Consider the following 19,672-nt stretch of genomic DNA (forward strand, 5'->3'; position numbering starts at 1 on the left):
TCAGATGTGCCATTGTATATGTTTCCAGAAATCTTCTATTCCTCCTTTTTGAATGGCTACCTTCTAATCTTCTCCTTTATCAATTAAAAGAGAGTAGTTTTTTTCCCTTATATCCATTAGCATTCTTTACATTCTCTTATCATTTTAAATATTTGGATTTAAAAATGTCTATGAATTTATCTCTCATACGAATGTGGAAGCTCTTTGAATGCTGGGAGTCTAACTTATTCTGTCATTCACAATCTAGCACAACACATGGTACAATATAATTTTCCAGTAAGTACTTCATATATGTGCATGACATGAAGAATGATTTAACTGGTTATGCACAGCAATATTTGCCTTCGATATCTGGGATGAAAAATAAGAGGTAAAAAGTATTCTCTGAGGTATTTCCACTCAGTCATGCTCTTGGAAGTTGTAATAATGAGAATGTAAACTCCACATGAGTTTGGACTGTTGTGGTCACTGCCGTGTTTCCAGGTTTAGAACAAAACCTGCCACAGGTCAGCACTCACTAAATATACCACGAACGAAAGTGCATGGGTGAATGAACAAATGGGAGAACCTCTTTATGCTCCGTTCTGCATGGTCACTAATCCTTCTACTGGCCTTACTGTTCTGAAAAATGGTCAGAATTGGAAGGGAATGGATTACTTTTTGCTACTTTCTCTTATACAGAGTGAGACCAGTATACAATGTTTTTAAAAGAATACTTTTTATTTAATTAATTTTTGAGGTAACATTGGTTTATAATATTATATAAATTTGGGGTGAACATCACTATATTTTGACTTCTGTGTAGACCACATTGTGTTCACTACCCAAAGTCTGTCATCCATCACCATACCCATGGGCCCTTTTACTCATTTTGCCTTCCCCCTGCCCGCCTTCCCTGCTGGTAACTACCAAACTATTCTCTGTGTCTATGTGTTTGTTTGTGGTTCTTGTTTTTGTATCTTCTACGTATGAGTGAAATCATATAGCATTTGGCTTTCTTCATCTGAGTTATTTCACTTAATGCCCTCAAAGTCCATCCATGTTGTCCCAAATGGCCAGATTTCATATTTTTTTGTGACTGAGTGGTATTCCATTGTACATTAATATTCCATAAATATATATGTAGAGGAGCATTAGTAGTATACTTTAGTGTATAGTGTATATATATATTTATATTTATACCGCATCTTCTTCATCCATTCATCCCTTTATGGGCATTTAGTTTGCCTCCAAGTCTTGGTTACTGTGAATACTGTGCTGCAATGAACATCAGGGTGCATATATCTTTTTTTCGTGTTCTTTGGATAAATATTCAGAATTGGAATAACTGGTTCATATAGTAGTTCTATTCTTAATTTTTGAGAAATCTCCATACTGTTTTCAATAGTGACTGTACCAGTTTACATACCCACCAGCAATGTGTGAGAGTTCCTTTTTCCTCACATCCCCTGCAACACTTGTTATTTCTCATCTTTTTAGTAACAGCCATTCTGATGGGTGTGAAGTAATTTCTCATTGTATTTTAATTTGCATTTCCCTAATAATTAGTGATATTGAACATCTTTTCATGTGCCTCATGGCCATCTGTATATCTTATTAGGAAAATTATCTGTTTATGTCCTCTGCTCCTTTTTTAATTGGGTTGTTGGTTTTTTTGTTGCTGAGTTGTATGAGATTTTTGTATATTTTGGATATTAACTCCTTATCAGATATAGGATTTGCAAATATCTTCTCCAAGTTGTTAGTCTGTCCTTACATTTTGGTTATGATTCACTTTACTGTGCAGAAGACTTTTAGTTTGATGTAGTCCCATTTGTTTACTTTTTCTTTTTGTTTCCCTGCCTGAGGAGACTTGATATTCAAAAAGATATTGCTAAGACTGATGTCAAAGAGTGTACTGCCTATGTTTTCTTGTAGGTGTTTTAAGGTTTCAGGTCTTAAACATTAAGTTTTTAATCCATTTTGAGTTAATTTTTGTGTATGGTGTAAGATAGTGGTCTACATTCATTCTTTTCACGTGGCTGACCATTTATTAAGGAGATTTTTCCTTTCTCTATTGTATGGTCTTGGCACCTTTGTCGAAAATTAGGTGTTCATAGATGTGTGGGTTTATTTCTGGGATCTTGATTCTGTTCCATTGATCTGTGTGTGTGTGTTTTTCTGCCACTATCACGCTGTTTCAATTACTATAGCTTTACTATAGCTTTGTAGTATATTTTTGAAATCAGGGAGTTTGATACCTCCAGCTTTGTTTTATCTCAAGATTGCTTTGGCTATTGGGAGTCTTTTGGTGTTTCATGTAAATTTTAGGATTCTTTGTTCTATTTCTATGAAAGATGTCATTGGGACTTTGGCAGGCATTGCATCGAATCTGTTGATTTCCCTAGGAAGAACGAATATTTTAAGTCTAATTCTTCCAATTTATGAGCACGGAATATCTTTTCATTTCTTGTCTTCGAATTCTTTCAACGTTTTATAGGTTTCAGGTTATAGGTCTTTCACATCCCTGGTTAAATTTATTCCTAGGTATTTTATTCTTTTTGTTGTGATTATAAATGAAACTGTATTCTTGATTTCTCTTTCTGGAACTTCATTCTTAGTGTACAGAAACACAACTGATTTTTGTATGTGGATTTTGTACTCTGCAACTTTACTCTATTATTTTATCATTTCTTATAGTTTGTTGGTGCATTCTTTAGGGTTTTATACAATATTTAAAAAGTTATCTGTTGAGATACTTTCCTTTTAAACCCTTTTATTTAAGGTTTTATCATAAATAGATGCTGTATCTTGTTAAATGCTTTGTTGGCATCTATTCAGATGACCATGTGATTTTTGTTCTTCATTTTGTTAATGTGGTGTATCACATTGATCAATTTTTAGATGTTGAAGCATCCTTGCACCCCTGGAATAAATCTGGCTTGATCATGGTCTATGATCGTTTTAATGTGTTGTTATATTCAATTTGCTAATATTTTGTTGACGATTTTTGCATCTTTGTTCACCAGTAACATTGGCCTGTAATTTTCCTTTTTGTTTTTTTTAAAGATTGGCACCTGAGCTAACAACTGTTGCCAACCTTTTTTTTTTCTTTTTGCTTTTTCTCCCCAAATCCCCCCAATACACAGTTGTACATCCTAGTTGTGGGTCCTTCTAGTTGTGGCATGTGGGACGCTGCCTCAACATGGCCTGATGAGTGGTGCCATGTCTGTGCCCAGGATCTGAACTGGTGAAACCCTGGGCCACTGAAGCGGAGCACATGAAGTTAACCACTGGGCCAGGGAGCCAGCCCCTGTAATTTTCTTTTTTGTGCTCTCCTTCTCTTGTTTTGGTATCTGGGTAATGTTTGCCTAATGTTGGCCTAGATGGAGTTAGGAAGCATCTCTTCCTCTTCAAATTTTTGGAAGATTGAGTGAGATAGGTATTAAACCTTCTTTGAATATAACTTCTTTGAATAATGTAATTTACCAGAGAAGCTATGACTTTTGTTTTTTAGAAGGTTTATGATAACTGTTTGGATCTCCTTACTAGTTATCTGTCTATTCAGATTCTCTATTCTTCTTCGTTCAGTTTTGGAAGATTGCATAATTCTAAGAATTTATCCTTTTCTTCTAGACTATCTAATTTGTTGGCATATAGGTTTTCATAGCTTCTTCTATAATCCTTTGTATTCTATGTATTGCAATTTCTCATTTTTTCTAACTTTACTTACTTGAGCTTTCTCTTTTTCTTTGTGAGTCTGCAGTTTTTATAATTGTTAGTACTCAGTCCTTCCTGCCTCCATTGAGTAAAATTCGTGTCAAATACTTTCAGTAACAATATGCCCTTTTCTAATGTTAACCCAAATGATGTTGACACTCAACTAATAACAAGAACAGTGAGGTCAGAAGACCCATAACCACTCCTAAGACCTTACCTTGCTTGGATACTGACTAATGTAGATGTCAAGTCATGTGTTCTCTACAACCCACAACCAGCTCCCATCCTTCTCACCTCCAGGGTTAGGGTGTCTTTGATATTCTTCTTTCCATTTCTGTGTGCAGCTTTTCTGAGTTCCCTTAAGCCCTCCTGAGGCTTGTTGGTGATAATCAGCCACCGAGCAGACTCCATCAGCCAACTGATCAAAGGACAGAACAGAGGTGCCGTTAACTCTCATTTTCCCATTTTTCATGTTATCTTTGTCCAGAAATGGGAAGCAGCTCTGAACATGCCACCCAAAATACGCTGCTTTAACACATTGATTATTTGAGCTGAAGGAACTTGGGAAACAGCAGATGCAGGAAGATCTCTCTGTCTTCCCTTTCTACCTAAGAGAGTTGTAAAATTTACCATGAAAAGATGCCCTTCTTGTGCCAGGAAGAAAAGAACATTCTAATCATCAGAGACTGGGAGTTGACATCAAAAAGAACCTATACAAACAAACTTACCAAAATAACTGTTACTTTCCCTTAGTTTCCCCATATATTTCTTAGTCTTGGTCCCACAAATTCCCACCCCTAGTCCAGGCCAATGTGTCTTATCGCATCTACACAATTTATAGTTTTCATTGTGTATAAAAATGTAAATAAGCTTTTGGGCCTAATGGCTTCTTTGGGTCTTAATTTTTCTTCTGAAGACGTATACATATAAAATATTAAATAAATTTCTGTGCATTTCTCCTGTTAATTGTCTTATGTCAGTTTAATTCTTAGGCCATCCACAGGACCTACGAGGGTAGAAGGAAATTTTCCTCCCCTGCTTATGCCTTTCAACTCTAATGTAATATCCACCACTGTTTGGTTATACCAGAAAATATAAACTTACTTTCTCTTATATTGTAACTAGGAAAATATGAGGATGACACCTTAATGCAGTACACTTTCACTACTTGGAACGCAGACTTGGAATCATATTGGCTTCACTCTTATTCAGGGGAAATGCCAATATTAGTAACTATAAATAAAGTGTGCCTAATTAAATTTGTATTCAAATAAACAGTGAATAACTCTTCAGTATAACTATGTTCCATGCAATATTTGGGGCACACTTGTACTAAAATATTGTTTTCTATTTACCCAAAATTTGAATTTAATGGAACATTCTGTATTTTTCTACTTAGCACATGAAAATACAGACCACTCGGATAAATAGAAATTTCACAAAAATGAAGAATTTTCAGTGTAATTGTGTGCCATTTAAACTTTGGGATATTATTATACAAAAATATTTGTTGTTTATCTGAAATTAAACATAATTTCATTTCCATGATATAATCTGGCAATGGTGTCTGTTGAGCTTCTGGAATTACACAGATTAGTAGAGTACATGCTCAAGTGTTGACCAAGGATCACAGAGAATTCATGTCTCTTGATTCCATGCATCTCTCATTCCAGGATCCTCTAAGACTAGAGAGAGCTTGTACCTTGAAGACAGAAAGACGACAAATACCGGCACAGAAACCACCAGCTGGAGGGTGCGCCAGTCTCGAATGGCATAAGCCAGTCCTCCTGATATTATCTGTCCAATACTATGAGAACAGAATGCAAGTGTTGTTCCCATGGCTTGGAATCGGGGCACTGTCCATTCTACAACTGAAAGAAAACACAAACAGGATTTTGATTTTAAACAACGGTGGAATGTCTACATCAAAGTCAAGGCTTAGAAAATGTACAAGATCAAAAGTGTTGACTTACTGAGCATGGTGCTATTTAACATGATGGTCATGACAGAAAAGCCAGCCAAGAAGCGTAGTGAGCAGTAAATGAGGAAGGTGGGAGCAAAGGCTGCACAGGTGTCAGCAATGGCGAACTGGAGCAAACACCATCTGAGTATCAACCTCCTCCCAAACCTGAGAAAGAGGTACAGGTTAGATCAAGGAACAAGAACTACCCAGTGTAAAAATAACTATGAGAATGTAGCCACGTTTTGAAATTTAGGGAATGTTTTTGCAAGTGTCAGTGCCCTCTTTGTGCTGCTTGTGCCTCCGAGGATGCTGGTGCCTTGCTGTTTAAAATGTTGCTTCAGTTTTGGGTGTTGCCTCCTGGGTCACCAGGCTGTAAGCATCATTGCTGCTTCTGGGGTCACCTGGGTCTCCTGTTCCCTCACTGACTTTCTGTGGGTTTTCCACAGCCTCAAGTGCTGATGCCCCCTGCAAGACCCATGTTGCTTTCTCCTAGGTCATCTGGGGCTGTAGGCAGCACCACTGCTGGGGGCTGAGTCATGGGTGTTGCTGCCACTGCCAGGGAGTCTTGTATATGTCACCTGTTACTGATAAGGCCGGTGTCGGAGGTATTGCCACTGGGGGTCGGGTCAAAGGCTGTATTGTGATTTGTGAAGCCTCAGGTCACAAGTGCTACCTGCCACTGCTGGGGAGGGGTAGGGCTCAGCCACAGCACTGCTGCTTCTCCTGCAGACTCTGTCTCCAGCACTGGTGCACTTTTTGAAACCTCAGGTCAGGGCACCATTGCCTCTGCTAGAGGTATTCACATTTTGGATTGCCACCACTGAGGGAGGGGGGGGGGAGCTGGGCCACAAGCACCAGTGTGTTTCTGGAATCATCAGATCATGGGTGCCCTCTGCCACCACTGAAAGAGGGAAAGGGGTAAACCTAGAGTGTTTTTGCTGCTTTTGCAGCCTTGGTCTCTGGTGCCATTGTCTTTTTTGAAATCTCAGATCAGGGCACCACCACCAAATGCTGGGGGTATCTGCCTTTTGGATCACTGCCGTCACTGGAGGGGTAGGGGGCTGCTCACCTAGTTCCACCACCTCCTAGAAGTCCAGTCCACCCACCTTCAGATGTACAGATGCATGGATCTCTCAGACATTCTGATGTGCTGTGCAGGGAGTCCTTTGACGGCCAATGGATGCCGTACATCTTGCAACTTAGAGGGGAGAGACAAAGGAGACAACTGACCCTGCCACGATGCTGATGTCACTCCTCTAGTTTTCTTCTCTTGCAGTGTCTTTTTCTGGCTTTGGTATCAGGGTAATGCTGGTCTCATAAAATGACTTTGGAACTTCTCCCTCTGATTTTTTCGGAAGAGTTTGAGAAGGATTAGTGTTAATTATTCTTTAAATGTTTGATAAAATTCAGCAGAGGAGCCATCTGGTTCTGGGCTTTTCTTTGTTCAGAGATTATTGATTACTGATTCAATCTCCTTGCTAGTAATTGGTCTGTTCAGATTTTCTGTTTCTTCCTGATTCAGTCTGGGTAGGTTGTTTCTAGAATTGTTTTCATTTTATCTTGATTGCCCGGTTTGTTGCAATACAGTTGTTTATAGTGGCCTCTTGTCTTTCTGTGGTATCAATTGTAATGACTCCTCTTTCATTTATAATTTTGTTGATTTGGGTCCTCTCTTTTTTTACCTGTTACTCTAGCTAAAGATTTGCCAATTTTGTTTATCTTTTCAAAGAGCCAATACTTAGTTTTTTTAATCTTTTTTGTTGTTTTCCTGTTCTCTATTTCATTTATTATTTCCTTTCTTCTGCTAAGTTTGGGCTAAATTTGTTTTTTGGTTTCTAGTTCCTTGAGGCATTGAGTTAAGTTTTTTATTTGAGGTCTTTTTTGTCTCTTAATGTAGGCATTTACTACTATGAACTTTTCTCAGAAATGCTTTTGTTGCATCCCATAAATTTGGGTATGTTGTGTTCCCATTTTCATTTTCTCAAGATACTTTTTAATTTCACCTTTAATTTTTTGCTGGATCCATTTGTTGTTCTGGAGAGTGTTGTTTAATTTGCATTTTTTTGTGAGTTCTCCAGTTTTTCTCCTGTTGTTGTTTTCTTGTTTCATACCACTGTGGTCGGAGAAGATATTTGGTATCCTTTCAATCTTCTTTAATCTGCTGAGATTTGCTTTCTGGCCTAACATATGATCTATCCTAGAAAATGTTCCATGTGTACTTGAGAATAATGTATGTTCTGCTGTTGTTGGATAGAATGTTCTGAATATATCTCTTAGGTCTGTTTGTCCTCAGTGTTGTTCAAATGCTCTGTTTTCTTATTGATTGCTTTTCTGGATGATCTATCCACTGTTGAGGGTAGGGTATTAAATTCCCCAACTATTATCATATTGATGTTTGTTTCTCCTTTTAGCTCTGTTAGTTTTTGCTTTATATATTTAGGTTCTCTGATGTTGGGTGCATAAATATTTACAATTGTTGTATCTTCTTGATGTATTAACCACTCTGTCATGCTGTCATGACTTTCTTTGTCTCTTTTTACCCTTTTTAGTTTAAAGTCTATTTTGTCTGATACAAGTATTTCTACCCCTGCTTTTTTTGTTGTTTATCATTTGCTTGAAATATCTTTTTCCAGGCCATCATCCCAGTCAGTTGTGTCTTTAAGGCTAAAGTGAGTCTCTAGTAGGCAGCATATCAATGGATTGTTCATCTTGTTTTATTGTTGGATTTTTTTTATCAATTCAACCATTCTGTCTTTTGATTAGAGAATTTAATCAATTTACATTTAAAGTAATAATTGATAGGTAAGGACTTACTATTGCCATTTTGTTAATTGTTTTCTGACTTTTTTGTAGACCTTTTCTTCCTTGTTATCATGTTCTTCTTATCATGTTCTCTTTTTGTGTTTTGATGTTTTGGTATCAATATGCTTTAACATCTTCATCATGTTCATTTGTGTAATCACTATAGGTTATTCTCTGGTTACCAGGGAAAAAGCTGAACTCATAGAAACAGAGAGTAGAATGGTGGTTTCCAGGGCTGGAGGATTTGTGGAAATGAGGAGATGTGGGACAAAGGGTACAATCTTTCAGTTATGAGATGAATAAGTTCTAGGGATCTAATATGTCTTGGAGACTATAGTTAACAATATTCTTGAAAGTCATTAAGGAAGTAGATCTAAATGTTCTCACCACACACACAAAATGGTAATTATGTGAGGTGATGGAGATGTTAACTAACCCTATATTGGTAATCATTTCACAATATATATCTGTATAAATCATCGTATTGTACACCTTAAACTTACATAATGGTATATGTTAATTATGTCTCAATTAACCTGGAAAAAGGAATATGAAGCATTCTAATAGCAAAACAAACCTGATGTAAAAGCAACATCTGTGAAAAAATATACCAAAGTTAATGAAAGTTTGCATAAGAACTACTCTCTGCTGAGTGTGGGTTTGCAGATATTGGACAACATGCTTCCTCTTAAGCATGGTAGAAGAGAGCCACAATACAGACAGAGAAACTCATAGAAAGTTCTCAGAGGAAAGAAATTATGTAAGATGGAGAATGAATAACTAGAAAACAGTAAGGTTAAAAAAATAAAAGGGAAAGAGAATTCTATGTTTCACAGATTTCTGGAAAAAGGTGTCTTTCTGTGGAATAAGGCCCCTGTGCTGATTCTATATGACCATTAATATTAACAAATGGACAAAAATTGGACTGGGCAACTGTTCTATAATCTTTACTTCACTCACACTATACTTATAATGCAACTGTCAAATATTTTATAGTCTGAGTTATTATACAATATATACTTTATTCTTATATTTGTGTTTCAATTCAGAATGGTATGGAATCTATATAAAGAAGTGCTATGATTAAGGAAATGATGTAGTGGTGATTATTGGAAAGCCTGGTCAGTCAAAACAAAAAGTAGTTATATATAATGATATATAATGTACTCAAAGGAAATGGTCACAGGTAAGTTTTTTAAATGTAGGGAAATTTGTGGTATCAGGTCTTTGGAGGCAATCTGGCTATCCTTTCCCAAAAGAGGGGTTAAGAACAGTGTGATGGAACCACAATGTGCAGCAATATTTAGCAACTAGGAAAATAAACTAGAAGTATACATAAGAATGTGTATGTATCTAAAAAACATAGTGGTGATTGTACAAACAAAAAATAATGAGAAAATATATTTACATAATATGTAAATTACCGTATATGTAAATGAAACAATGTCACTTGTTTTGTGAAAACACACATAATTTTAAAATAGTGTAATCAACACACTATAATAATCCCTACATTTGGAGGAGAGAAATGGGAGTAGAGCATGGAGAAAAAGTGAAACAGATATATACATATGCATATGAGGGGATTTCAAGACCAAATTAATGAGAACACTGTCTTATGTAATGAGGAGTATGATAATTCAACCATCTCTTCTTGACATCCAAAAAAAGGGAAATCTGTGTTGTGCAAAATATAAACATTGTTTCATTATCAATTATTGTGTGAACTGGCTAGATGCTCACCATTGCTTCTCTTTTTTTCTGGACACGGAGGAAGACTATACTTCCCAGTCTTGTAATTAAGTATGGTCCATTCACCTTTGTGTTGACCATGGGCTGTGGACAGAAATGACGTAGACCACTTCCAGCTCTGTCCATATGAAATCAATTTTGATTCTACCTATTCCATCTGACAACATGGCTGGAAACAAAAACTGCTTGATGAAAATTCACATGATGGAAGGAATTGTTTCCTTAGTCATTGTCTAGAAGATGGGGGCCTGGATCCCTACTTAATCCACACCAAACTATGACATGAATGAGAATCACTCTTTTATTCAGGTAACCAACTAGGATTCTGGATTTTTTACTGCAACCAGTTATCTTGAGTAATATAGTAATGCTGTGATTACAACGATGTTTAATGAAGATAAGTGGAGAATCTTTGTGTGTATTTCTTTTTGTCTTTGTTACAAAATTTATTTGAAAAAATATTTTATTTGAAAAGAAAATGTGATCTATATCTATAAACAAATATGTCAAAAGAGGTTACACAATTGTACATACATCACATATATCCCAACTTTACTTAAAACATATGTTTGTGATATATGTAAATATAACAAGATGACGTTAATGTTGGCTCTCATTTGGGTGGATTTATTCCCAACTACTCTTTATTTTGAAAGTTTTCAAACATGAAAGACAGTTTAAATGAATACTGTAGCGAATCCTGGTATAAACCTCAATCAGGCTCACCATGAGATATCATTTTGCTGCATTGGCTTTATTTCTTTGCATGTATGTGAACACACACACACACAAACACACACTTTTTTGTTGAATCATTTGAAAGGCAGTTACAAACCATATGACACATCACTCCTAAAGTTTTTAGCATACTTGAGTTAAGAATAAGGACAGTTTCCAATCTATTATAATTCCATTATCACACCCAAGAACACTAATTCCATCCTATCAGCTATTAGACTATATTCAAATTGTTGCAAAGGTCCTCAGACTCTCTTTCTAGCTGTTATTTTTATTTATTCCATCTATGATGTAGTTGGAGTTTACAGATTGCATTTTGTTCTTACATTTTGTTAGGGTTTTTTTGAATCTAGAATGATTACTCCACTTATTTTTTGCATGACATTCCTTTTTTGAAAAGTCCAGGTCAGCTGTCTTATAGAAAGTGAATTAAGGACAATTTAAAATGTTTTTTGGGTGATGGCCCAGTGGCATGGCAGTTAAGGTCGCATGCTCCACTTTGGTGGCCCTGGGTTCACTGGTTAATATCCCAGGCGTGGACCTACACACCACTCATCAAGCCATGCTGTGGTGGCATCCCACATACAAAACAGAGGAAGATGGGCACAGATGTTAACTTAGTGACAATCTTCCTCAAGCAAAAACAGGAAGATTGGCAACAGATGTCAGTTCAGAGCCAATCTTCCTCACTAAAAAAAGAAAATTCTATTTGGTTCCATTTTAATAATTTATATCACTTTGTAGATATTCTCATTTTGTTCACGTAGTATTTTCCTGAGTTATTTTAGTTCTTTTTCCATGCTTTATTTCATCTTTTTGAACATATTTAAGACAGTTGTTTTAAAGTCTTTGTCTGGATGTCTGACTTCCAAGCTTACTCATGAATAGTCTCTATCAGGGTTTTTCCTCTTTTTTTTTTTTTTTTTTAAAGATTTTTTATTTTTCTCCTTTTTCTCCCCAAAGCCCCCCGGTACATAGTTGTATATTTCGTTGTGGGTCTTTCTAGCTGTAGCATGTGGGACGCTGCCTCAGCATGGTCTGATGAGCAGTGCCATGTCCACGCCCAGGATTCGAACCAACGAAACACTGGGCCGCCTGCAGGGGAGCACGCGAACTTAACCACTCAGCCAGGGGGCCAGCCCCAGGGTTTTTCCTCTTTTTAAAGGGTCGTGTTTCCCTGTTTCTTTGCATGCCTTCTGATATTTTTGTTGTTGTTGCAAATTGGGCATTTCACTACTATATGTTGTAACTCTGGAAGTCAGATTTTCCCTCTTCCCCATTGTTGCTCGTTCTTTTTTTAATAGCTGAAGGGTTAAGTAGTCTATTTTTCTGAGACTTTTCCAAACTGTTTTGCAAAACTATTAGTTCATGTTCAGCTAAGTTTTGACAGACATTTCCTTGAGTGTCTGGAGATCTCCCAATGTTTGCGGATTGCATCTGTTTCAGGGCACTCCTTAAAGCCTTAGCCAGGTTTGTGCTAGGGTAGGCATCAACCTGAGGCAAAAACTTTATATGTTCTCATGTGTTTTCTGAGCATGTGTGTTGCCTGGCCTCTTGCATGGCTTTCTGAATTACACATTATGTATGGCTGCTTTTGAATGTCTTAATCTCCAAAAAAATCTGAACTAGGCTTCTCCTTCAAGTATTAGATGGTCTATAGTATGTCTTCAATAGCACTTACTATCTTTCCAAATAAAATATTCAGGAAACCAGAAACAGAAGAAAACTTCTTAAAACTCATTAAAAGTATCTACCATTATCCTCTATCTCATATTATACTCAAGAGTGAAAGGGTCAGTGCATTCTACCTAAGGTCAGATGAGGCAAGATTATCATCTCTCACCAATTGCATTAAGCATGATACTGAATGTTCTAGCTATTGATAGAAAAAGAGTAAAAAGCAAAAGAAATGAAAATAATAAGTAAAGCTATCTTTACTGGCAGATGAAAAGATAGAGTAGTAGGGAACTTCAAGGAATTCACAATAAATCTACCAGTAGTAATAAATAAATTTATCAGGATGGCAGTTGGTAGAATCAATATATAAAAATCAGTTGCATTTCTACGTATGTGCAATGAATGATTAGAAATTAAAGTTACGAAAAACAACTTCATAGCCTCATAAACCAAGTTAAATAGAAGTAAATTTTATGGAAAAAAATGCACGACTCTTCCCACAAACCATGAACACTGAAAAAGGAAATTTAAAAATATCTAAATTAATAGCTCCATAATATTCTCAGATCACAAAAATCAGTATGTTAAAAATGACAATCTAACCCAAACTGCTCTATAGTTTCAAGACAATCACAGTAAAATTCTAAAGAGAACCAATTTTCCGACTTCCAACAACTTAGTATAGCTTGCCTGTTTTTGACTCTACCTAAAAGTATAATTGTCTGATATGTAATCATTTGTATTTTGCTTGTTCTGCACAACTGCATGATTCTGATATTCATTTGTGTTACTGCACAGAGTAGTTTGTTCACTCCCTTTACTGTAGATGAATTTATTATATGAATATCCTGCATCTTATTTTATCATTGATAGACTTCTAGATTGCTTCCGGTATTGCAATATTATGAATAGTTGAGAGTGTTATTTAAAAAGTATCAATTTGTTCATGCCCCTTTCCTACACATAAACTTTTAGTTTTTCCTCTTAGCTTGCTGATGAAGTTCAAAATCCTTGGATTTTTCAAACTACCTCAATTTCAGCTAGTCCTCCACTGTTATCTGCTACTAAGCCTTTTCCATCCCTTGCCTCTACTACCATGTAATCCATAAAAATTGATATATCTATAATTTATCATGACACTGTCACAGGAGGCCATGTTACTGGACTGTTGAAAATGAAAACTCTGGCTCTGAACTCTTTTCTATGTTACATTTACTGTGATATATTTAGCGTTCACATTTCTCAGCTGAGACAACAGTAAATATTATGCAGGTGAATGGTAAGGGGCACCTCATGTGCTCCACCTCCCTCAGGAGAGACATGGTTGAGTGTTGGCAAAGATTTCAGAGTTAAGTCTATATGAGAAGAGGTACTGTCAGGCACAGAATTCCCCAAACTTCTCACATGAAAAATGTGACAGCAGTTATTCTTAGATTAATTACTTTAAACGATTGCAAAACTTACTTTTAAAAACCTGTTTGTGCAAAACCAAAAACTAAGGTTACTGGCATAATTTTTTAACACACCACCAATGATGCACTGCTCTATACCACACAGGTTTTATAAGAAAATCTATCCATCACAGTAGGGCAACTAGAACCTGATGATCATTTTCTGGGAAGCCACAATTCAGCTCACAACGTCCAGAAACATGACACCCCTGGACAAGGCCAGCAAAGCAATTTTCTATATCTGAGTCTTCAAACAGGCCAAATCTCATGCCATGAAATATTTTCCTCTCCATTCCCATAGGTATCGCTTTCTCATGTTTCTAAACTACAAGTTATAGCACCTCTTTTCTGCATCCTGTCCTAATATGCCTCCAGATTAGATGGAAATGCCATTACTGAGTCCTGTACACAAAGCACAATGATTAATTCTCTATTTGTACTTCTAGAACACTGGAGACAAAGGCAGCTCCAGAGGACTGTAATTTGCAATGTTTATTTCCTAATGATGGAATGATTCATGAAATCATGAAAATACCCAGGAGTAAAGGGAGCTGTGATCCAAAGACACTCACCTGTCTGATAAATGGCCATATATGATGTTTCCCACCAGCATTCCAGCTATGACTAAGAATTTAGACACTGAGATCAGTGACTGAAATTCACATACCAGGTCCCACTGCAAGAGAAGGAAACTTGCAAAAGAGAGCTCCACAGCAGTTTATAACCCCTCATTGGAAACAGCTTAACATTACTTGCAAATTTTAGTATATTGGACTCCTATCTTCCTTTCCAGCTTCCCTTTCTAAATTAGCTGATCTTCTCATTCCGATCTCAGCTTATACATACTTTTTTTGGAAGCCTCCTTTAAAATTGTAAGTTTTGGTAATGCTCTGTTTTACTCCATGCTAACTGGCCATAGAGTTCAATTATTTGAGTTTTAAAATTTTTTCATGACTGAATTTCATCACAGACCTTCTTATAGTATTTCTCTGGGGTACAGTCTGAGCATGGAGGTTTTCATCAATCTCCCAAAAATTTATAATTTGCAACCAAAAGGTAAGCATTACTGACTTACAATAACATTTCTAACACATTACATAAATTACTTGTTTAAACTCTGGTCCTTCCAAGAATAAAAGCACTGTGATAGCAGGGTTCACATCCATTATTGAATTCATTAGTCTTATTATTTATTTAAAAGTGAAGCATTTAATAGAGAAGCAATTAATATCTACTGAAAGAATGAAGAGTGGTTACCTATGTAGTGACTAAAGGCTGGAAGCATCTTCATTATTTTTCTACCTTTAATACCCACACCATGTACTCACGAAAGATGAATGGGGCCTCTTACCTCAGACACAATGGTGGAGGAGTAGGAGATTCGGTCATATACCCAGCCATCGACACAGGGTTCTGTGTCTGGTTCACTCATGTTAGGGAAGGTGCCATTCAGGTGAAGGAGCTGCCACTGGGGATGGACGTAGCGATGACACTTCTCTGGCTTCAGGTTTGAATCCAGTGGGATAGAGATTCTCAGGAAAGCATCTTGGCTGAGGATACCAGTGCCATTAGAAGAGACAGTGTCATTGTCGAGGATTTGGACCCAACAGCGGTGACCAGGGACAGCTGCAGTGAAGTTCTCCAATAGAACATGAGGGTATGCTATCATGGTGCAGATACAAAGGAAAGCTGTCTGAAGGATCTGGAATCTCCCCAGGCCTCCAACTTGATCCAGGAGGTCCTTAAAGGCCATGGAGGCTGAAGAGGTGATCCCCGAGATAAGGCAAAATGACTGTATATAGAAAAGTTCAAGCGGAGAAAATGCTTCCTTCCACACTAAGTGTGTGATGAACACAATTTCTCCTCAATTAGCCCTGTCTCACCTCCAAAGCAGGGCCATAGAAGCTGTTTCTCCAAATTTTTTAGGGTCAAGTAGGTAGCCGTTTTCATTAGTTACAGAAAGAAATATTTTGCTGAGTTACTTCCAGCAGTTGACAAACCAGTTAAAGGTGTACTTTGTAAAAATTCTTGTCCTCAGCAGCACATCAAAGTCAACATTGGACTTTGATCTACAGAATCTGAGTAAACAATCTAATATAAACCTGCTACATTGTTTGCAGTTCTTTGCAGAAAATCTACTTGGGGAGGCTCATAAGTGAAATGCTTTTTGATTTTCCTTTGAAAAGAAGAGAAAGCATTTTGCTTGGTTAGTGCTGAATTTTGATTAAAAAAGTAATGAAAACAATCCTGAGTTAAACTAAAGCAAGTGAAATATGGCGCAATCATCCCCTTTCGGTAAGTGACATTCTGCTTCAGTTCAACTCATACCACAAATTCACACTGAAAATGAGTTACTTGAAATGGGGGCAGAGTGGGAAGTGATGGAGGCCAGAAGGGTAAACCGGTGGTAAGCTCCTATAGAGGTTTATATTTATTGGTTTATTGATTCATCCAGATAACATTTGTGGGAACCCTTTCTACGCTAGTTCTAGGAATATAGCACTATGTCAGACAAGGTCTTCATGACTCTAAAGTCCAGTGAGTAAGGGAGGAATAAGTAACTAATTACACTCAGATCTCATAAAATTGCTCTCTGGTACATGCACAATATGCCAGGGAAGAAATGAAGAGAAAATATGGGATAAAATGTCATAGCATTATTAATTTGCACAAAACATCTATTAAAAATTTCTTTTTACTGCTTTAGTGAGATATAATTCACATACCATCTGTTAAAAAGCAAAATTCAACTGAGTAAATATGAGGATGTAATTGGCTTTCTTAAGCAATTCATGAATCAAGCAGCGTCCCATCCAGCTGATAGAAGGGCACTATGAGGAGGCATACAAGATGGAAAGTTTTTATAGGAAGGAGGGTGAGGTCAGGAAGTAACTAGCAAAAGAAAAGATAGGGTTATTTTCAGCCAGAACATCTTTATTGGGGGAAAGGGAATTGGCATGGATTTTATCATGCAGGTTACCTAACTTGTGCAACTCAGGAAATTTCAGATTGACTGTTTAAAGGTCACATCCTGGGAGGCCTGAAACTGCAATTAATTCTTGGTTTGCTGTCATAGGAGCCATTTGGGGATTGTTATTTCTTTGTTTTAACAATCCCTTCCATTTGATTAAAACTCTCAGCCAAGCTGAGAGATGTGATTAAAAAAAATTTCTGCATTAGCATCACTCAGTCAGTCCTCTATAGTTCTTAGGGCTTTTCATGGTCTTCTGAGTGATACTTGCAGGTCATGATTGTTTTGCTCAATCCCTGTTTTACTCACAGGCCGTGTCTTCTGGTTCACATTCTTTCAGTTGGTCATTCTTTGTTCCCTTTCCGACATTCCAGTCTCAGGGAGATTACTTCGCTATTCGGAGCTAAAAATATGCAATTAAACTTTTTGCAAGAACACAACATGCCAGAAAGATTATTATAATTATAATACGGAGGATAATTCCCAATGTTTGAACTGCACTTCAGAGCCACGGTCCCTAAGACTCAAACCCATGAAAGAAAGATCTCGTTGAAGGAGTAAAACCTTTAAAGCCAGACTGCTTACTCAATGATCTAATGTAACTGAGTTTCAACTTCTCTAGGAGTGTTAGTCTAGGTACGACAGGTGGTGTTGCCCACCGCACAGACAGCTCTTTGCTCAGCTGGAAGAAAATCAAGGGCTATCCTACTATCAAGAGCAACCAGAAAGTCTAAGGAGTTTTCTTGGGCAGCTATTGCTTTAGCATTGGATTCTCAATATTTTTAAGAGCTAAGGAGAGGTTTCTGATCATAGCCTCATTACTGTTTACTCCTAACTGAGGAAATAGGGATCTGAAAGTGAGTTAATTTTGAATTTATAAATGCCTCCTGGTAGGTCCTTTCTAGAGCAGTGAGGGACACAGTAAGATAACCTAAGAGGCATTGCCAGCTGTGTGCCAGCCATCTAGGCATTCATAAGTCCAAGGAAAATTATAACCAGACAAAGATAAACCCTGTTGGGGCACAAATACATCCACCGAGGTGGCACTATTAATCGATTCATTCACAGGAATTGTCGTATTTGACTTTTTAAGCCAAGAGTCAGTTAGATTTTCTCCTAGCCTGATATAAAAAGTTGTTTTAAATTCCATAGTTTACCTACCTTAGCAATCACCTGGGAGGTAGAGATGAGGGCATTATTTTTATAGGTCAATGTGAGAATAAAGGAAAGAAAGAAATGAAGAAAAAGATTTCATGTTTAATTAAAATAGGAAGGTTTTTTCTGGTATCTTGGGTAGAAGCAGTCTACACCAATGTCAGCTACTTCTCTTCCTAGTCAATTTGATATGGAGGTCTCCAGCATTTGTACAGAATACATGTTATCCTATACAATGCCTTCCAGTTTTGCCCTTCCAATGGGCCTCAAGGGCTCTCTTTCTCTGATGATGCTTCCAGAATGTCCCGTCATCAGGCTCTAGACGGTGACAAACAGGATCCTTTAAAATCAGATCCTTGGAAAGCTTCTTTAACCTGTTGATGATAGGCTTGAGCATAAGATATTAGAGACTTACAGTAACTGGTCATACTAGCATGAAACAACAAGGGATCAGCAGAAAGTGAAATACCGATAAACATTTGTCTGCCAGTGACTATCTTGTGTCTGCCAGTGACTATCTTGTGTAGAGTGTGTTTGTTTTCCTGAGGGGCTACTGAGAGCAGTCAGCAAGAAGCAAGAACAATGACAATACCTTAGGCCAGGGGAGCCCAGTCTACAGGTTAATTACAAAACCTCAGAGAAAATTAACAGGCCTAGAATCTAATATCTTCAAAGTTGCAAACATAATTTTTCTCTCTGCAATTACTTCCATCCTTTACAAAAGATAAGCACGGTAAAATTTTTTTTATCTTAACACTTGGCCTGATTATTTATATAATTGAAACAATACTGACTGTCTCTGAATTCTGAGAGATCAGATAGACAGAAAAGGTAAATGTTTTATGTGTTTTCACAAGCGTGTATCTTACCAAATTGCTAATATGTTAAATGAAAAGATTTGTTTGAATGTGGAAAAACATTAAAGCCATTAGTTCTCTTGACCTTGCCTGATAATTGAAAGGGACAACAGTGATAATTCTAAAAGTGTGCAAGGTTTTCATTAAGGCTTGTATGATTTTCCCAGCGATGTGGGTGCCTCGATCACTGGAGATTGTCAAAGGTATACCCTAAGTGGAATAGATACTTTCTAACAGTTTCTTTGCCACTGTGAAGGCATCAGCCTTGTGGCATGAGAAGGCTTCAAACCATACAGTAAACATTATATGATAACAAAAACATATTGGTAACCCATGCTAAGTGGCACTTGAATGAAGTCCAGATGCAGGTATTCAAAGAGTACAGAAAGAGGAGGTCTGAAGCCTCCGGGGACAAAAGTAATTTTTCTTAAATCCAGTATGGTGGGTGAAAGAATGTAAAAGCTGAAAAATGAGGTTGCCAGGGAGCTGGGAAGAATGGAGGGGTCATCTTGTGTTTCCCACAGCCCTGACTGTTTAATTTACAGCCATTGTTTACCCATCTTAATTTCTCTGATTCAGACGCAGACTGCTGCCGTGTTAGAAGGAC

The 19,672-nt window shown here is 37.2% G+C and overlaps 1 protein-coding gene across 1 annotated transcript in view; it reads right to left on the bottom strand.

The window, feature by feature from the left end:
- The window catches only part of LOC124229525 (solute carrier family 22 member 9-like), a 29,645-nt gene extending 13,575 nt beyond the window's left edge, over window positions 1-16,070 (bottom strand). The window contains exons 1-5 of the mRNA XM_046644768.1: window positions 15,434-16,070; window positions 14,655-14,758; window positions 5,673-5,827; window positions 5,402-5,570; window positions 3,994-4,117 (exon numbers count right to left, since the gene is read on the bottom strand). Coding sequence (XP_046500724.1) covers window positions 3,994-4,117; window positions 5,402-5,570; window positions 5,673-5,827; window positions 14,655-14,758; window positions 15,434-15,835 — 954 coding nt within the window. The 5' untranslated portion in view covers window positions 15,836-16,070. The remainder of the gene's footprint in view (window positions 1-3,993; window positions 4,118-5,401; window positions 5,571-5,672; window positions 5,828-14,654; window positions 14,759-15,433) is intronic.
- Window positions 16,071-19,672: the final 3,602 nt, after the last annotated feature.

Source organism: Equus quagga, chromosome 17 (genome assembly GCF_021613505.1).
Source record: "Equus quagga isolate Etosha38 chromosome 17, UCLA_HA_Equagga_1.0, whole genome shotgun sequence".
NCBI lineage: Eukaryota > Metazoa > Chordata > Mammalia > Perissodactyla > Equidae > Equus > Equus quagga.